The sequence below is a fragment of the Oryza glaberrima genome, chromosome 2 (assembly GCF_000147395.1).
Source record: "Oryza glaberrima chromosome 2, OglaRS2, whole genome shotgun sequence".
In the NCBI taxonomy this organism is placed as follows: domain Eukaryota; kingdom Viridiplantae; phylum Streptophyta; class Magnoliopsida; order Poales; family Poaceae; genus Oryza; species Oryza glaberrima.
The window spans coordinates 9,576,792-9,597,483 of NC_068327.1; the positions used below are offsets into that span (position 1 = coordinate 9,576,792).

General features: G+C 41.5%; 1 protein-coding gene across 1 annotated transcript; it reads right to left on the reverse strand.

Annotated features, from left to right (window-relative positions):
• Positions 1-11,948: 11,948 nt before the first annotated feature.
• Positions 11,949-15,385, reverse strand: LOC127763736 (subtilisin-like protease SBT3.8). The gene is made up of 10 exons (XM_052288528.1): positions 15,289-15,385; positions 15,091-15,182; positions 14,895-14,992; positions 14,639-14,794; positions 13,904-14,532; positions 13,733-13,803; positions 13,353-13,619; positions 13,066-13,183; positions 12,760-12,931; positions 11,949-12,653 (listed from the first exon to the last, which is right to left on the reverse strand). Exons 1-10 carry the CDS (start codon positions 15,370-15,372, stop codon positions 12,106-12,108), a joined length of 2,235 nt encoding a protein of 744 aa, XP_052144488.1. The 5' UTR covers positions 15,373-15,385; the 3' UTR covers positions 11,949-12,105.
• Between the last annotated feature and the right edge of the window lie 5,307 nt (positions 15,386-20,692).

Consider the following 20,692-nt stretch of genomic DNA (forward strand, 5'->3'; position numbering starts at 1 on the left):
CACTCTGGTTGTCGTAGAAGAGACCTCTTGCGTTGCAGACATCGCGACGGATGAATCGGCAGAGGTCAGTGGCCACGTTCAAGATAGTAGTGTCGTTGAATTGTTGTGCAATATATGGGATTTCGGGGATCTGCGCACAGAAAGGAAAATAAAATGGTACTCAGTGAGAAGTGTGTGCGAGATGGGTTTCTTTGTAGAGAAGAGTTCGATGACTTACTCGGTAACTGGTTGTTTTGTACCTCCCATTTACTCTGAGCATCTCGCACACGTAATAACCACACAAGTTGGTTCCTGGTGGTTGTTTGTAGCACTGCGATATAATTATGGGGACCGATCCCCGTAGATATATTTAGTATATATGTACTGTTCGATAATTAGTTGTATTGGTATAGATTTGATAGTACCGGCCAACCAGTCCTGACGGATAACTGCTTCTGGGATGGAATATGTACTGGTCCACCTCTTTTGCGGTAGTACTTGTGTGCTCTGTTTGAAGGAAACAATTATTTTATTAGTAGTTAGAAGACTGGTGATCGACCTAAACAATTTATAGTAATGAAATGTTTATCACTTACAAATTCAAAATAGTGAGGAATTCCATAAATGTCTCCTTGTAATAGTGTGCGGGGTCCAATGATATGATCAATTGGTCTTTCGGATCTACAAGGAATAATATGTAGTGGTCTCTGCATATAAGATAGGCTTATTGGAGACAGAAAATTCCGAAGAAGATAAATTAATTAAACAAAAAGAAGAGAAAGCTTACATGAACTGGTAGGGGACCATTAAGACATCTTTGTCGGCGTGCGCCAACATTGCTATTGCCAAGTATGTTGCTACTTCTAGCTTCTTCCTCTTGTGCAATGTCTTCACATATTCTTCCTCTTCTTCAGGGGTCTTGCCAACCAATTGCTCACAGTCCTCTCTTAGCTCTACGGTGTGTTGTGTTTTGCATATTCTTGTTGCATCGACATATCCAACCTTTGCTCCAGTTCTATCAGCTTCGTGGAATTGCATACTGTACAATGAATAAAGAAGAAATGAGATTTGGTTTATTTGTTTGGAATGATACGTGTAACATGTAATAAAGAGTTCAGACTTACAGACAGAACGCCGCAACGAGATTAACGTCCATTTTATCTAGCCTGTAGAGGGCGTAAAGGTCTCGGAAAGAGATAAAAAATATCCCATTAGGACCACTCATGAAAGCGCCTTCCGGGACGGCGACGCTTATGAAACTGAGACCTTTCCTAGATGCCTTCATATACCATTCGTGCATTACCCTCATTTCCCGTGGTAGCTTGTTCATAAGATAAGTTGGCAAGAATGGCTTGCCATACTCATAAGTTTCAGGCACATCGGCAGACAACCAGGATTGCACTTCATCTTGGGCCGCTAGTACTGACTTCTGGGAGTCTGACAAGACGTGAGCAAGTTCTTTTCTCTTCTCAGAATTCCTAAAAGTTGAAAACATGAACTTCTCCTTATCCTTGTCAATCTCCTTTGGGTCGTATGTCGATATCAACTTTGGAATTATACGACGAGGTTCCAAAGGATTAGACTTCGGTTCAGATGTAGTACCATCTGGTATGTGCACTTGTTCTACCAGAGCAGATTGGGGTGTAGGTGGAGAGGTTTGAACTGAGGGCGGAGCCGGGGGAGCATGCTGTTTAGCTGGGGAGGTGGGAGAGGCTTGAACTGGTTGCGGGGCCGAGAGAGGCGGCTGTTGAGAAGGGGAGGGTGGTGGTGTAGGTTGGCGAGGTGGTGACCTAAGCGGTGGTGGTGACGACGGATATCGAGGTGACGGTGGTTCAGGAGGCGACGGTGGTGCAGGAGCGGCAGCTGTCCTTGCTTGCGATGAGGATGGAGTTGAAGATCCTGCTGCTGGAACGGCCGCGGTCAGGATTATGTCTCTGCGGTGCCACAAGATAAATTGATTCACTGCATCACCGAGAAGTTCAATCCCCTCAGGTGCAGGTATGTCTAGTTCCAAGGAAACGTGGTCGCTATGGACCTTGGCGACCTGTACCCTTGCGTAATCCTCAGGGATTGCCGTGTTGTGGAATTGATGTCCGGGTATCGCTAAACTCGTTGCAACCTCCTTAGTCTTTCCAGCGCGGCCGATTGGTACGACGAGACTACACGGAGTTGGTCCAGTTATACTATCCACAGGGAAGGGAGTTGTCTGCACTGAGCCTACACTGCTGGGTACATTAGTTGTTTGCTGTGTGGATTGTGTGGGTTGCTGGCCATCAGGGAATAACCTTGGAAAGGCTGTCGGGTTTTCAGCTGCCAACGAGTAGAAGTGTTCCTTCACTTGCGCATAGATTTTGTCTGAAAGTTGTTCTTTGTATTTGTCTCTCTTCTTATAACTTGGTGCGTCTTGTGGAAACCCTACCTTCCAACTCATCTTTGAGGACAAACCCCTTACACGTCCAGAGTGTTCGGCGGTCCCCAATGCCGCAGTAAGCTGGTCTCGCTCCCTCCGTGGGACGAACTGTCCTGATCTTTCTTTCTCGACTATCTGCTGCAAATTAGTAGTCACTTCTTCTATGTCTGGAGTCTCGAATAGTATGTCTCCCTCATCCGAGACTTGACCTGTGTTGCGCGCTCAAACCCAGTTCTTGCTACGTTCAACCATGGGGTCTACCAGCAGGGGTTTGCCGGCCGCGGCAAATATTTGCTCGATCTCCCGCCATTGATCGACGTGACCAGCGTATCCGCTCGACCCCAATCTATGGGGATATCTGTTTTTCTTCGTGAGCTCGGACATTTTTTTCCTCAAAGCCAATGCTTCAGCTGTTGTATGATCCGCAACAAACGTATCCCAGTCAGCCTGCGATATATGTCCATAATCCGTAAACGGTGGGAGATTCTTCTGAACATAATCCCGATTTAGATCGGACTTCCACTGTCGCCACCGATCTCCCATCTTTTTAAGTGCGTAATCTCTCCCCCTGACCTCTGATCCAGGAGGGAACACAAAATACTTCTACAACTCATTCCAGAGAAGTGTCTTGATGTTGTCGTCCACCATTTCCCACAACTTGACATTAATGGGACAATGCGTCCTGACTAGAGTGCCACAGGCGTTGCTAAACTTGGACCGCACTATCGGTGGCTCGACGGGCTTCCCATCCTAATCGAGAGCTATCACGTTGTAAGTTTCCTTGGATAATTTATTCTTGCTTCTCTCACCACGTCTTTTTTTCCCACTCCCGCCTGCACTTGTAGATGTCTCCATACGTTCAGGTGCAGACGTAGCGGTGTCCATCTCAACTTCTTCCTCTCTCCTATTCCTCCCGGCTTTACGTTTCGAGCGGCGTCGGACTACCATCTGCACAGAATAGGTAACTCTGTACACCATTAGGTTCATGTCACATCATAGTTAGGAAATAATACATGGCTAACGATTTTCAGCACTTACGGCCTGTTCCATAGGTATGTAGTCCGGATCATCATTGCGAGGGGCGACTTGTGTTATTTCCATTGGAAACGGGTCACTTGGTGTGCGCCACGTTCTTCACTTGAAGAGTCTGGCTGCTTGCTGCTATCGGATTTTTTAGGAGCGTTACCTTCTTGAGGCGCTATTGGTGCGTTCGATGGAACCTTATCGTTCGACATCTTCCAACTTGACGTAAAAAAATTTGACATAAGTCCCAATTTAACTTAATTTCACATAACTCTCAATTTGACATAAGTCCCAATTTAACATAAGTCCCAATTTAACATAAGTCCCAATTATACATAAATCTCAATTTAACATAAGTCCCAATTATACATAAATCTCAATTTAACATAGGTCCCAATTTAACTTAATTTCACATAAGTCCCAATTTAACATAATTCTCAATTTAACATAAGTCCCAATTTAACATAAGTCCCAATTTAACTTAATTTCACATAAGCCCCAATTTAACTTAATTTCACATAAGTCCCAATTTAACATAATTCTCAATTTAATATAAGTCCCAATTTAACATAAGTCCCAATTTAACGAGAGGTCCCAATTATACATAAATCTCAATTTAACATAAGTCCCAATTTGACATAAATCCCAATTTAACAGAAGTCTCAATCTAACATCGCATACAATTTAACATAGGTTCAAATTTAACATCAGTCCCAATTAAACATAAATCTCCATTTAACATAGGTCCCAATTTAACATAAGTCCCAATTTGACATAAATCCCAATTTAACATAAGTCTCAATTTAAACATAAGTCACAATTTAACATAGGTCCCAATTTAACATCACTCCCAACTAAACATAAATCTCCATTTAACATAAGTCCCAATTTAACAATCCACAATTAAACATTCTCAAAATTAAACAATCCACAATTGCACATATCACAATCCACGATCCACAATTAAACAATCCACAATCCACAATTGCACATTTCACATTTCTTTTTTTTAAAGTAAATGTTACCGGGGGACTTTGGACCGGAGGAGGTATTGCCGGCGGTGGCGGGAAGGACTTGGCGGCGACGACAAGCGAGGGGGGAGAGGTGCTGGCTGCGGCAACGGCGACGGCGAGGGGGGCGACTTTGGGGAGGAGACGGCGGTGGCGGGGATGACTTGGTGGCCGGCGGCAACGACTTGGCGGCGGCGACAGGGGAGAGGTCCGTGCGGCGGCGACGGCGACGGCGAGGGGGTAGAGGTCCTGGCGGCGGCGATGGCGACGGCGAGGGGCGGGGGACTTTGGGGAGGAGCCGGCGGTGGCGGGGACGACTTGGCGGCGGCGATGGCGACGGCGAGGGGGTAGAGAGGTCCTAGCGGCGGCGACGGCGAGGGCGAGGGGGGCGACTTCGGGGAGGAGCCGGCGGTGGCGGGGACAACTTGGCGGTGGCGACGGCGACGGCGACGACGACTTAGAAAATTTTGGCAGCCTAGCGGCTAGGGTTTCGCGGGCGCCGGGACTTAGAAAATTTTGGCTACCCGCTCTCCCGATATATAGGCGCAGATCATCGCATGCAGGCGGCTTAAGAGCCCGCATGGAAAGATCAAAAAATGATCTTTCCATGCGGGCGACTTAAGCCGGCCGCATGCGAAAATTATCTTTCCATGCGGGATGTTAAGCCAGCCGCATGCGAAAAAGATATTTCCGTGCGGGCCGTAAAGCCGGCCGCATACGAAAAAGATATTTCCATCCGGCTGGCTTAAGTCGCCCACATGGAAAGATCTTTTAACCAAAAAAACTCATATTTTTTCTTTCCTCTAAATAAACTGTACATATATATTTTTTTCCAATATTTCGGTACAACAAAAATTCCAAATATTTTTGGCACTAAGAAAACTCATGAAAATTGCTCAAAACTCGTAACCAAATGTTACATGCTAATGATTACAATATAAGGGGGACTTAAATTCATGCACGTACATTTGGAACACAATGAGAACTAAAGGTTACAAAATAACTATGACTTAATAACCTTGGCAACACCATCTGCTCGAACGTACGACATATTCGCTTCATCGATTGTTCTCTCAACCTTCTTAATTCGCATAGGAAGATCAGTAAACAATGGTATATCGTCGAACTGGTTGTAATCTTTGGGGTCTTCGATGTTGTCGATGCCGACGATCTGTTGCTTTCCGGATATGACAATAGTTTTTCTTTCATCCGAAGGGTCCTTCACATAAAACACTTGAGCCACACGCTCTGCTAAAACCCATGGATCATCCTTGTGGCCTGTTTTACTGTGATCGACTATCGTTAGCCCGTAGTTATCAACGGAAACCCCTGTTGTGTCTTTAACCCATTCACAACGGAGCACAGGGATCTGGATGTTTAGGCCATAGTCCAGTTCCCATATTTCCTGAATGGTCCCATAATACGACCTCTTTTCTCCACTCGTGTCAATCGCTTCGACACGGATCCCACTGTTTTGTACGGTGCTTTTCATGTCCTTCGTAGTCGTACTCAAGGTAAATCTATTGATGTCGTAACCTTGCCATGAATTGACAATACTTGAAGGCCCACATGCCAGTCTTTGTAAAGTAAGTTCCTCCACAGAATCACCAACTGGCAGGTTTAGATCTTTGAACCACAGAGGAAAGATACACTTGTGCTCTCTTGATACCCAATCATTGGACCGCCCTGGGAAGCAGGCTTTGATTTCTTCTAGGTGTCGCTCAATGAATGGCTCAACGATAGCGAGCTGTTGAAGAACGCTGTTATGTGCCGCGGACACCTTTTTGTAATCATTATCAAAGAACTGCTTCCTACCAACATTACCGCTTCCAGACAATCTCCCTTCATGTCGATGAACAGGAATGCCAATGGCATTAGCATCCTTTATGTAGTCCATACAACACTCGACTGCCTCTTCAGTTGTGTATCCCTCTATCATTGATCCTTCCGGGTGAGCGTGATTGCGTACATAGCCTTTGAGGATCGACATGTAACGCTCATAGGCCCACATCTGATGTAAGTATAAGGGACCAAGTTCAATAATCTGTGGGACGATGTGAACGATCAAATGCTTCATCATATCTAAAAATGATGGTGGGAAATACATCTCAAGCTAGCATACAGTCTCGACGGAAAATGTCTGAAGCGGACCTAATTCTAGAGGATCAAATACCTTCTGTGAAATTCGATTGAAAAAGTAGCACAACTTTGTTATAACCACCTTTGTATGGACTGGTTTGACTGCCCTTATAGCAATTGGTAGGAATACCGTTAGCAACCTATGACAGTCATGCGCATTGTATCCCGAAATGGTCAAATCCTTCATTGATACTAGCTTCCTGATATTCGATGCGAAACCAGTAGGCACTCTAACCCCTTGTAAACATTTACAGAAGGCTTTTTTCTCTTCAAGTGTCAACGAGTAACAAGTAGGAGGAATCTCGGTCTTCCCATTTGGCAGCACTACTGGGTGAAGGTCATGTCGTATGGCCAAATCTACAAGGTCGTTACGTGACTTCAATCCATACTTCATTTTACTCTGGATGTCCAGCAATGTGCCAATGGTGCTATCAAACACGTTCTTCTCGAGGTGCATAACATCAATTGCATGTCGAATCTCTAGGTCCTTTCAGTAATCTAAGTATTTGAAGAAAATTGAGTGCTTCTTGAAAGGCGACGCAGTACCGTTGTCACCATCAACTTTCTTCCTCTTTACTTTCTTCTTCTTTCCCTTTCCATATACAACCTTAATCTTCTTCGTTATCTCATACACGTATGTACCACCTCTTGCTGCTGGGGCAGTGTCATTCTCCACTGTATTATCGAACAATCTAGCCATCTTACGGTACCTATGTCTTTGTGGTAGGAACCGTCGATGCCGCATGTACACTGTCTTCAAAGACGACGTCAGGTATTTGTACGAAGTTTTCTCTAGACATATCAGACATCCAGTCTTCCCTTTAATCTGCCCAGATAATGAAAAGTTTGCAGGTAGGTCATTGATGGTAACGAATATGATCGCACGTAGATTGAAGTGCTCCCGCTTAAAATCATAACATAGTCGTAACCCCTCTTTCCAAAGCTCCTCCATGTCCTCCATCTAAGGCTCAAGGAAAACATCTATGTCGATTCCAGGTTGGTTTGGACCTTGTATGAGGATAATGAGAAGAATGTACTTTCGTTTCTGACATATCCATGTTGGAAGATTATACATTGTGAGAAGGACTGGCCATGTGCTGTGCGAGCTGCTTAAGTCACCAAACGGGTTCATTCCATCAGTGCTCAACACAAACCTTACATTCCTTGGATCCTTAGCAAATTTTGGGTGTTTTGCATCAAATGTCTTCCACTGGCGAGCGTCGGCGGGATGTCGAATCATACCATCTATCTTCCGGCTCTCTTGAGGCCATCTCATCAACTCAGCATCAGTCGGGTTTGAGTACAGACGCTTCAGGCGGTCCTTAATTGGTAGGTACCACATCACCATTGAGGGAATCTTTCTGCGCTTACCCTTATCAGAATCTGGATCGGTACACTCTGAATCTACTGGCCCATTCCCCGTTTTATACCGACTTGTGCCACACGTTGGGCAACATTCCTAGTCCGCATATTCTTTACGTTATAATATACAGTGATTCTTACAAGCATGAATCTTTTCTACACCAACAAATAAAGGTCATATGAGTTTCTTCGCTTGATACGTGTTTGATGGTACAAAGTTAGGCTTAGGAAGCAACACACGCAACAAACTCATCAGATCATTAAAACTTGTATCCGACCATCCATGTTTAGCCTTTAATCTCAGAAGTTCAAGCACTAAACGCAAGACTGTGAAATCCTTATCACATCCCTTCGTTTCATCGTAAAGAAGATCCTTCGATGCCTTCTCTAATGCCTGCCAATTCTCCAATCCTCGTGACCTGCCCGCTAGCACCTCTGGTTCAACATGGCATAGCATATCCTCTAAATCAAAACCACCATCGAAATCATCACTACTGGTGGAAACATCGACATCCATTCTTTCACGGGACATGTCTTCGATTATAAAATTCTCTGCCTCATTCATCTCGAAACTTAACTCTTCATCGTCATCTTCCGGATTGGCGAATTCCCCGTGATAGGTCCAAACCTTGTAGTTGGCGATGAATCCGTACTCCATTATGTGACCCAATATTTCACCAGGATCTACCAACAATTTCTGATTCTTGCAATGACGGCACGGACAAAAGATCTTTGTCATATTCTCCCTCAAAGCATGCACCTTAGCCTGATCAATAAATTTAGATGCTTCCTTAATAAATATCGGCTGCGTTCTCCGCATCTCATACATCCATGACGACCTATCCATCTAATTATATAAAGGCAAAAAAGTTACAGATAAAAAAATAGACCGCAGGTATTTCATATAAAAGTTTAAATGCATTTGTCTCCCAAAAAAAAATTACAACAATACATGTAACTAGTATGTACAAGTGATTACATGCAAAATTTGCCCATCAAAACATATATTTTGAAGCTAGATTTTGCAAAAACTAGTTAGAACAAACCTTGTCAAAATATTAAAAAAAACTCCACTTTCCACCAACGAAATATAACAAAAATGGAGCCAAATGAAGGAGGAGAGAGAGTTCTTCACCTTTCGTATAGAGTTCAAGCAAAAATTTCGAGTTGAAAACCTTCCCCCCTAATTGGTGCTTGCTTTAGGAGAAAGAGAGCTTCGTTTTCAAATGGTCAAGCTCGGGCCTGGAGGAGCATATATGGCCGATCATCGCATGTGGTCCCTTAAGCCAGCCGCATGCGAAGATCCATTATCGCATGCGGCTGCTTAGGACAGCCGCATGCGATAATGGGCCTATTTTCGCATGCGGCCATCTTAAGGAGCCGCATGCCCTAATACATGCGGCCCCTTAAGACGGCCGCATGCGAAAATAAACCTATTATCGCATGCGGCTGTCTTAAGCAGCCGCATGCGATAATGGATCTTCGCATGCGGCTCATCGACTCGCCCCCGAGGAGGGGAGGGTTTTGCAGGCGCCGCCACAAGCGGCCCGCATGGAACCTATCGACCCCCTCGTACAGAAAAACGATTTTTGTAGTAGTGCGGGCAGCGGGCCCGCGGCGGTGCAGTAATTCAACCAATTTTATCAGCACTTGCATTTTGTAGTTAATCACGACAACAATTTGGTCTGCAACCACATGAACTATCCATGAGGCAAATATCATATGTTATCACGATTGATTCTGAGCCTTCAGTCCTTCACATATTTAATGTCCATGTTGCAAAACTTTGCATGGGATTGATTTAAGTTATTTCTTGTGTATGTGCTCTCTTTGCCAAATATGTGTATATCACATGGTCTTCATAGGAGGACAGCGGAGCTATATCATTATATTTCTGTAGCATGATGGTGCAAATTTAGCCTGTGGGATGGTTGTGGGAGGGTTCTTAGTTAACCTGGTGGGTGGTGGGTTTAAACAGAGGCCAGGCTGCTGCTCAAACAAGGGACTTCCTGGAGGAACATGGATGTGGGTGTCCTACAAAATCCCTGTGAGGATACTATGTTCCAACAGGCTGAAATTTTCAAGCTGCATTTCAATTAGGATAAGTTGATTTTTTTTTCATAAGTTGAAATTTTCTTAATTAGCTGGCCCTTTCCTTTGGAAGGCTTTCTTCCTCTCATTATTTTCTAATGAGTAACTGTGTCATGTCCTATTATAAATATTTTGGTTTACCCTTCTGTTATGCCTTGTCGTGTGGCACAATCAATACAATAACTCATATTTGTTAATGAAGCTAGGAACTAAACATTGGTGGGAGTTTGGTTGTATCTGCTCTGGAGGAGGCATTAGGACCCAACAGATCTAAAATACATGAGATGTGCAAAACGTACGGCGATCTTGGTAAGTTTGGAGGTTAGAAGTAACAATGCATTGTTGATGTCCATGGTGTGGGGAAAAAAATACTGTATGGTGTAGGCTGTGTCTTAGCAAAATAGGAGTTTGATGCATGCATGCAACATTTGGCAGGCTTACAGCCAGGTCCAACTGCCTTGTTTAGCTTCATGTACTGGTTAATTATGCTGAAACGATCCTGTGTAGTGTTAACAGTGGATGTATAGTGTAATTTGTAGGCGATGTTGCCCAAGAATGCCGCCAGAATCAAATGTTATTTGCTCCTCCTCGTCCACTCTCAATTCGCGATGTGTTTTCCACACTTCGCAAACTAAGGTATTATTACTGACTAACTTTAGAAACTTTAGTTGTTCTGATATGTGAGAGAGGTTCCACTGGATTTTCTAGGCAAGCTCTTTGTTCTTGTTTTTTTTTACTAATGTTCCATAATACTCTTTATGTGCTCTCTATATGCAAATACTGTAAGTTTTTTTTAATGCTTTACTTATGTTATATGAAATACCTTCCACATTATAAAAATATTAGAACAATATGATGATAGCAATCTTCTCTGTTTGATGATAGCAATTGTAGTATTTTTAACATGAGGCAATATGATGGAAAAAGGTTTGTGGGTCTCAAAATTCTGTGTTTCTTAGTGTTTCTGAAACATCTCATAGCAAAATTAGCCAACACATGCATGCATGCTGTGGCATGTGCATTTGATGCTAAACAAACTCTAGGAGGTGTTTTATAGTTGATGGTTGGTTGAATTACTTAATTAACTATAGGCGGTGGGATAGTGTGATGGTCAATTTGGACACATACTAAATGGTTTGATCTTTGATGATTAATTTTCCTTTTTATAGGTGCAAAAATTAGTGGAAACTTGGTTTGTTTCTGCTCATCTTAGGAGGGAGGACTAATATTGTTGACTCCCAGTATTGATACTAAAATTGTATTTTTGCAGTACATCTCAAGAAGCTATGTATAAGTTGTAGCAAAAAATTCCATTTGCACATCAACAAGAAGGCCTTGCTGTAATTCAATCCTCTATTTGCTGAGTGGAGGATGAGAAGCAGGGAGTGATTCCATTGAATATTTAAAAGATATGTTTTCTATTTGCAGATTTCCTGTTATTATGTTGAATCTGAGATGAACTATTGTTTGAATTATGTTGTATCCTGATTGTATCTGTTATTAGTTGAATCTAATATGGTATATGTTATTAGTTTTGAATCTGAGATGGTATGAGAAATTGGATTGAATTTGGTGGGCTCAAATTTAATTGGACTGTTTAGTGGGCTTTGATATGATAGTTGGTTGATAAAATGGGCCAGTTCTGAAATGGGCCTATTTAAAAATGGGCCAGTTCTAAAAAAAATAATGGGCCTCTGTTAAATAATTAATGGGCGTATTATCCCATAAGCGTTTTATGACGGTTAAAAAACGTCATAGATTGTGCTGATCCGTGACGAATTTTTTTCGTCATAGATTAAATAGATTCTTGTAGTGGCAGGAGCGGCTAACCTGAGGCGATACCAGTTCGAAAAGCTTTCGAATTATGTGTGTGTCTACAAAAGCTTTAGAAAATTTCATCCATGATTCAGGACTACCTATTCAAACAAGACACCATACTCATATAACCATGGACAAAGAAATACAACAACCAATTTGAACTACAGTCTTACAATTCTAATATTGCACCTGACATGGGTCACATTGACTTTCTCAAACAAAAATGAACAAACTAACTTTGCACTAACATATTTACTATCTCCCCCTAAAAGTTTATGAAGTATCTGCAACAAAGTCCTGGATTATGGTACGAACCGCAATTGGAATTCTCACAGAGTGTGTGCTACCATCTTGCCATGTCAAACTTCCAAACATGTAGCCACCTTGCACTCTCTGTCTTGTGGTGAATGTCACCTTAAATGTCACACTTCTACTACCGCCATTGGTGAATTTGATCACTGAAGGTTCCACAGACATGGTCATACCGACTGGTGCCTCAAGCATTGCATGGTAAGTTGCTTCTGCCACTCCGACGTTGATGATGGTTCGCCAAACCGTGACAGAGTACTTGAGATCTGGTACGACGATGGATGGGAGGTTGAGCTGGTAAAGTTGCCTCATGTATGACTCACATTCATCCTTGGGGTTGATACTGCAGTTGTAGAACTTAGCGTACTCTCTTGGATCTATATCATAGACTAAACCAGGGTCAACCGCTCTATCTGGTTCAATGTGGCCACCACCGAAGTCGAATGGGTCAGCCACTTTCCTTGGCACTCCCTCGGCTTGGATTGGTATGCCAAAACGGTCAGTCACCGATGCTGCAATAATCAACAGAGATGTATACCCGTTAGACCTAATTAAGCAGGAAGCGATGAGTTTCTAGAAACAAATCAATCGAGGTGATCAAAAGAAACTTGATCATACCTGTGGTGACGATGGCGGACTTAATCATGGCAGGCGACCAATCTGGGTGAACCATCTTGAGCAGTGCCACCACCGCTGATACGTGCGGGCATGCCATGGATGTCCCAGACATGAACTCGTATGAGTCACCCAAGGCTGCCAGGATGCTGACTCCCGGTGCAGCAATGTCAGGCTGTTTAACAGACAGAAACAAGTTAAGTATTGACATATCGCCACAACCAAATACTAGTGATATAAGACCATGTAGTTCTCATTGTTGTAAATGTATCACTTGTTTAATAATGCATGTCAAGATCAGCATGTCACCTTCAGTATACCGGGAAACAAGGTGCTCGGTCCTCTCGACGAGAATGCAGCCACCCTCGGTGAGAGCACCCCACTTCCGACCACGGTCATAGCCGGAGACACCTCCACCACCGGCATCCTGGAAAATCAGAGAAGTTAAGAAACATCTGAGGATAGGATTATATACAGAACTCTAGCTTCTTTGAGAGCACATATATAATTAACCATATGCTTTCCCGATGGATCATGGAAATGAAATTCGTGATTTTCGGAATTGGACAGTCAATGCTAATTGAGCTCAATCCCACCTTGTGGAGGCCACGTAAGAGCGGATTCTGTTTGCGATCTCGTAGTCGACGAGTACACAGGGCATGCTGCCATTGCAGGCGTCCAGATCTTCAAGAATGTTGACGGTGTACTGAGCGAAGATGAGACCCGCGGCGCCTGCGTTAGCGACATCGCCAATGATTGCAGGCAGCATCAGGCGAGGCGGATTTAACTTCGCCTGCAACGGCGCCGAGCACAGCACAATCTTGCCAGTGACATTGATCAACGCCAGCGTCTCCTTGTCGCAGCTGCAAGCAAAAGTTTTTGATGAAACTGATGGTTAGATCATTCAGCAATGTAATTGATAGAATATTTTTACTATTGACTAATAAAGTGACCGGCTGACCGCTCGTTTAATTACCTGAATCCTCCATCAACGAGCATCTCAAATTTTCCGCTCTTCGCTGTTGCTTTGTAGTAAAGAGATTGCCCCTGTAAGCAAAATCGATTAAATATTCATTTCAACTCATTGTCAAGAGACAAAAAACAATAGGTTGACAATGGGTATCAAAATTCGGATATACGTGCGTACCACCAGCTTCTCTTTGTTCCCGAGCGATATCACGGTTGGGAATGTCCGATCAATCGTGCTGGCAGCCACCGTGATGACCCATGGCAAGGTGCTCCCCACCGTCTGCGGTGTGGGGCCGTCGTTCCCAGCAGAGAACACGACGGGGATCCCTCTCGCCACGGCGTGACGCGACGAGAGGTACTCGACGGGGCCTCCTATCGACAGGGACAGCACATCCACGCCGTCGTTGATGGCGTCGTCGATGGCCGCGAGCACCGCGGCGTTGCTGCAAGAGATCCCACCGCCGGCGGCGCCCCAGCACGCCTTGTAGACTGCTACCCGTGCGCGCGGCGCCCCACCGTGTGCCGACCCAGCGGCCAAGCCGCCCCGCTTGTGGCTCGCGTTCCACACCTGCCCACCAACGATCGTTGAGGCGGTGTGCGTGCCGTGGCCATTTGCGTCCCTCGGTGACAAGTACTCACCCTTCAGCGACTCATCCTGAATGCCACCTAAGTACCACCGGGCACCGATGATCTTTCTGTTGCAACTTGTGGCATTGAACGCCATGCCAGTTTGGCACTTGCCCTTCCACCGGGTCGGTACAGAGCTGTACCCACTGTCATTGAAGCTTTCTGATTCAGGCCATATACCTGTTGCATTCCATCAAAGCTTAAACCAATGGAAATTTGCATATTATTACTGTAATTAATGCTAGTGATGTCGGTCATAATAGTATATCGTACTATAGTTTTAAACCTGAGTCAATGACACCGACTATGACATCTTCACCATAGTTGGCTTTCTTTAGAAGGCCTGATTGTTCGTAATAGTTCAGGCCTAGGAAATCCCAGCTTCGAGTTGTGTGTGCTTGATGGTAAATGTTAGGATTCACGCTGAGGACTTCAGGTAATTCTGCATCAGGGATTCATAATTAGTTCGTTAATGGTCATGCATACAAATCGTAACACTAAAACAACATGCTTATGCCATTGTAGGGTTAATTGTTACTTGCCTGCAATTTCTTCAGCTTGAGATTCTGTGAGCATCGCTGCAAATCCAGAGAACCCATGTTTGTAACTGTACACTATAGACCTCATGGCTCCATCCTTACTGTTGTGTTACATTGACAAGAACCACAAAATTAAACATGAGCAACCAGTTTTATCGCTCAGTAAAGATTCAGAAGAAGATAGGACTTGAACTACTACCTCCCAAGAACAGAAGCAAGCATGTCATGGTGCGATGCCGTGACCACAAACGGATCGTCATGCTTCTTTTCCCCCATGTACACGATGTAGAGCTGAAATTTCGATGTAAAAAGGTTTCAAGAATCAATGTCAGTAACTTTCCTGAGGAAAAAATTAGGCGATATTGCATTTCCTGAATGAGGAAAGCATGCATCTTACTCTACTTGATGCATTGGTGAAAAAGGGGGAAACTAGTAGAAGAACTAGTAGCAAAATAGAAGAGAAAGCTGATCTCGAATCCATGTTGGATTTTGAGTAGTTTGTTCTTGTGGTTTTGTGTTCACGTGATATAGTATGAATGTATAAATAGCAGTCTGGCCCCAACAACCATTTGGCTGCAAGAATTGGTCGAAAGAACATCCTTCTGATGTTTGCGTGCTGATATTAATAAGTACCAAAAAGACTAAATCCAGTCCACATTGTATGGGACTACGTTTAAGTCACAAATTAAAAGACTAAATCAAGTCCACATTGTATGTGAGAAGCACTGTCCACATTTGTTCACATGCTTAAACATACCTATGGAAAAGGATGTAATGACCCAGTCAACGTTGTGTGGAAATGAAGATATTTTAAATCCTTTGCTCAAACATATATAATAACAGTGCACCAATGATATGATGTAAAGCAGGCATGTGTGGTATGACTTGTTCTTCTTGTGGAGGTTTAAATGATTGGTTTCCGTTTGTATATTTGGCAGAATTTACCATATCTTAACAAAAACCCTTTCGCATGAGCTTGTTATATATGTGGATTTTTCTGGCAAAATTGTATGGAATTACGCATGGCCAGCTTATCGATAAAAATGAATATTATTCCACTCCAAAACTAAATAAAAAGATCGTTTCTACAGACTTATTATTTAAACTTACAAAATATTTATGCATTAACTTTAGAATAGCAAAAACATTATCTTGTGCAAACAAAGGTTGATAGATTTTAGAAATTATATATGTTACATGTTTGAACAATGGATTTAAAATAACTCCTTTACATGTTTATTGTTCTAGTTTTCAAATTCCCAAAGTCAAGCTTCAGCTATCATGTGTATAGCTAACACATACATCATCTATTTGGCTAGACCAGAAGTTACTTGGTCAATATCTGAATATCCCACTGTCCTCGGGTAAATAGGAGTATCATTTTATAATTTGTGTGGTTGTGTGGTCAAATATCAAAATCTTATCTCACTAACGTGTGTAGAAGTACTAAGATTTGATATGCGAAACTAACGCTGGTAGATTTGTACTATAAAATATACTGTCGTGCAACTATATTTAAATAATATTAGAATGACTAAACATGGGCATATATTGAAGATTTGTATCAATGTACTAAGGACAGGTACTAAAAAGAACATAAGGATATTTGTCAAGTAGAACTCGTTGATGAAAGGAACCTTTTTCACGAAATTTTGGATGGATTGAGCTTAATTTTTTTCACTGCCATATCATTTCTTGTTTTCGATAGAATTTGCTTGGTTAATTCATATTGGGTTCACTAAAAAAATGCTTAGATCATATGTTGGCAAAGATTGCGCAGTTGTATTCAAAATTAAACTATGATATTGACCTTAATTATTATGCTCAAAATAACTGTGTCTTCCCTAATTTGTTAGAGCCAAACCATATAAATTTACTAGCAAAGTATCCCTGTGTTGAACATTTCCGAAAATTCCTCATACTCGATTTGAAAATTTGAAAGCGAACTCAATTTTCCCCTTTTGAATACTTTCTTCTTGGATCAGTCTTCCTTTTCTCAAAATTCTTTCAAATTGTCTGTAGATCAAAATCCACAAAAAGACGCAAAAGTCCACATATATGTCCTTGTGTTGTGATTGCATATATTAAATGGGATCACTTCTATAGGTTTATAGGATTTAAAGACGAGCACTCCTGTCGGTGAAGTTAATTTCACTGTCATATCATTTCTTGTTTTCGTACTCTTAAGATATTTCGGTTAACCCATCTCGCAAGAGAATTGAAGGGGATTTAGAAATGTGAAATTAATCCCTTTAATTGTCTCAAATCCTTTTTTTGCAAATTAACCGAGAATAAGCTCTAAGGCGGTTCACAGGTACCTTGTCCATCAGAGTGACAGAGTTCTCGATCAGGTCCAGGCTGGAGCACAGCTTGACTAATTACTGCAACTAAGATGGCCCGCGCGCATACACGGGCACTTAAATTATTGAAAGATAAGATTATTGTTTGTTCGAAAATTTTGTCTCATACATTAAGGGCAAACTAAAGTTCGGATAACAATATTTTATAATAATTTAAGGGTTCTATTTTTCTTAAGGTATCTTAAAAAACCATTCACAAACTTTTGAGTAGGAGATAGGTTAAGTACTTACGACTTTTTAATAATTTTTTTCTCAAGTAAATAAGGAACTATTGCTAGTTAATTATTATACGGTCCATCTATATACATACCGTGTAGTATGGTCACAAATAAAAAATACGAGAGCAAGATACTAAAAAAAACTCTTGTGATTAAATCGTCTCAAGAAGGCGCATGATATAGTAAGAAAGGGAGGGAAGTGTATGCATGAAAAAAAAAGAAGAAAGGGAAAAATGAAAAAAGGGAGAGGAAGCGTACGTACCAATCTATGTATACCTATGCTACGGGACGAGAGGTGAGACTTTATAATATTTAGTTTTTTCTAAGATCAATTTAATCTAACGGTTTATAATATTGGACGTACCGATTTAAGTGAAAAATCAAGTAATGATTTGCTTTTCTTTCCTTAGAATTTCTAATATTTGCTCTAATTTATTAGAACACCACGTGGCAGCTTGAGAACGTTTTAAGAAATTTTAATGTACTTAACACATGTAATTAGAATATTAACCACTTAATATATATATATATATATATATGTATAGGGCATATTGTAATATTTATTCCAGCTTCGTGCATGTTTATATACATGTAGAGAGAAATTAATTAGGTGGCTGGTAAGCAATTAGATGTCTAATTAGTAGCAATTAATTTTGACACCTATTTACAGTTGTTCATAGTAGCTCTTATATATTCATCTTACGACTTTGATTATACATTGATCCCCAATTTACTGATTACATGATTCGCATAAAAAAAATTATGTACTACTTAGGTTTATGATGGCTGAAATTGATGAATTATCTGATTTATGTGATAGCTATTTGAGGGTATAAACGAATGAATTGACTTCTAAAAAGTTAAAATGTTGTTTAAAAAAGACACAATTTAGAAACTTGGAAAGCGTGCAAACAAAAATCCAACTATGGAATCAGGGAAAAAAAGAGGGTTTTAAACTCCCTTATAACACCGTAGTCTTTGTAAGAGTGCTATTGATATTCGTTAATATTGTGCTCACATTTATAACATAATGATTTCTTTCACTATTACGAGCAAATAGTACAAAATCCAAATACGACATAACACACTTCATTATAATTATTCTCTAATCAACTCTCGGTTTCAGCTTAAACAGAGCTAAGTGTTGGCAAAAAACACAACCCACAGTTCTTGATTCTTCTCTCGCTGCATCACACCTTTAATTTTCTTTTCATGTTATTAATAAAATTAATCATCTCCATATATGATTTGATATGTGGCAAAGCGGTAGTGTTGCGGTAGTCGTGATCACCTTAGATGTCTTAGACACGACGCTTTGTCACGCGCGCAAAAGGCAAAGGTGCAGACGTGCATTGTGCAGCGGGCAAAAAAGAGAACTTCGGATGCTTTATTTATTAGCAAATAATATATCAGATGATTTAAATAATAGGTCCACCGGTTCTAGTGTAAGTGTACATTAGTTAATATAGATTTTAAATTGTTAATTTAATGGGTACATAATATAATGGTGTAGACTTTATTTTGAAACCATACATTATTTGAGAATAATAGTCCAATGTAATAAAAAATAGTTCTAATGATTTAAATAATCGGTTTAAGCGTACATATAAATCAGTTAATATAGATCTTAAATTGTTTATTTGATAGGTACACAATATAATTGTGTAAACTTTATTTTAAAATAGTGTATTATTTGAAAATAATAGTAGTACACAGGTTTAAGTGGAAACTATATTACATTATTAATTTAATGGTCACATATAATGGTTTAAATTTTATTTTTAAAAATTGTAATTTAGTTACCAGTGAGTTGTATGATGGTAGATTCTTTGTGTTGTAAAATTATGATTATTTAAAGAAGTATATATTCATTATATAAATGGAAAAAGAAGAAAAAAAGGAAAAGAAGAAGAAGAAGGGAAGGAAGCGTACATACATCGTACGTACGTATATATACCCATGTACACCTGCACCGGAGAAGGAGGAGAGGTGGTGTCACGCCCGGAATTCCTATCCAAAATTCCAAACGCTTACATATGTGTGAACCCTCGTCCAGGAATCAGCCGAGGCACACAATAACAAATTGATAATAGAGTACAATTATTACTCTAATTAATAAGCGAATAAAATGTCATTACAGAGGTAGATAGTTCCTCTCAATCAATAAAGATCTAAGCAGCGGAAAATAAGATAAACGGCGCAGACGACTCCACTCCACAGGCAGCTTGACCAGGGCTACACCTAATCCTCCACACCATCAGCATCACTGTAGAATTCCTCCTCTGATGAATGATTGCAAGGTGAGTATATGACATACTCAGCAAGCCACGCAGCAAATATGCAAGTACACAGGATAACAAAGGATGGCATAGTAGGGTTTCATTTGCATAAACAGCATTTAATAAATATTTCAGAATTTAATAAAATAGTTAAATAATAATTAAACAATATTAATCCAACGCTATACAACATACCCTGTTGCATAGGCCCAACCATTCTGAACAACCATCCCGGCTGCACAGTTCTATCTCCAAACCAGGAATATACCATTCCAAACCAGGAGCTAATCAAATTATTACCAGTTATAGCATCTTTTATTATGGTGAGAACTGTGAAACTAATCACGAAAGACATTGTTAGACCCGCCCATAACCGCGGGTACGGCAATTCGAATAGTTCTACTCTGTCCAGAGGTGTACCACTGTACCCACAAGACACAGCCCCACGACATGTCACCATGCGCCTAGATACCACCACGGTACCTCAGAAAGGAGCTGTGACAGTACCCCTCGCACAACACAATCCACCACAGCGCACCGTTCCTGGATCATAATCACCCCCTTATAAACAAGGCATGGACTCCCCAGCGACCCCCGTGGGCTTATCTCCGCCACTTCTCAGTCTGGTGCCCCGCAATGAACCATGCTATACAAATGGTAAAGCCGTTGCCCACGCTGGCTTGTGGTTGGCACGGTTAATGTTTCACAACCGAAACTCGTGAACCGGTCCTTAATTGTCATGAGCACGACCATCAAAACCATGTGCTCACAACCCACCATTATCAGGTTTTAGTGAGCAAATTAATTAATTAACCAATCATGATTAACCATCATGAGCTATCCTTAAGCCATCATTAAATAATAGTGAATCATAAGTTACCCCAATAGTGTGCTAAAGTTTCTAAGCATGGCTAAGCAATCATATCTAATATCTAGCTGAACTA

Excerpts from the sequence above, each read along its gene's own strand:
- LOC127763736 (XM_052288528.1), bottom strand. The coding sequence starts at position 15,372 with ATGGATTCGAGATCAGCTTTCTCTTCTATTTTGCTACTAGTTCTTCTA. Across the intron at positions 14,533-14,638 it reads AGTCGGTGTCATTGACTCAG|GTATATGGCCTGAATCAGAA; the intron begins GTTTAAAACTAT and ends GGAATGCAACAG. Across the intron at positions 13,804-13,903 it reads GGAACAAAGAGAAGCTGGTG|GGGCAATCTCTTTACTACAA; the intron begins GTACGCACGTAT and ends TTTTGCTTACAG.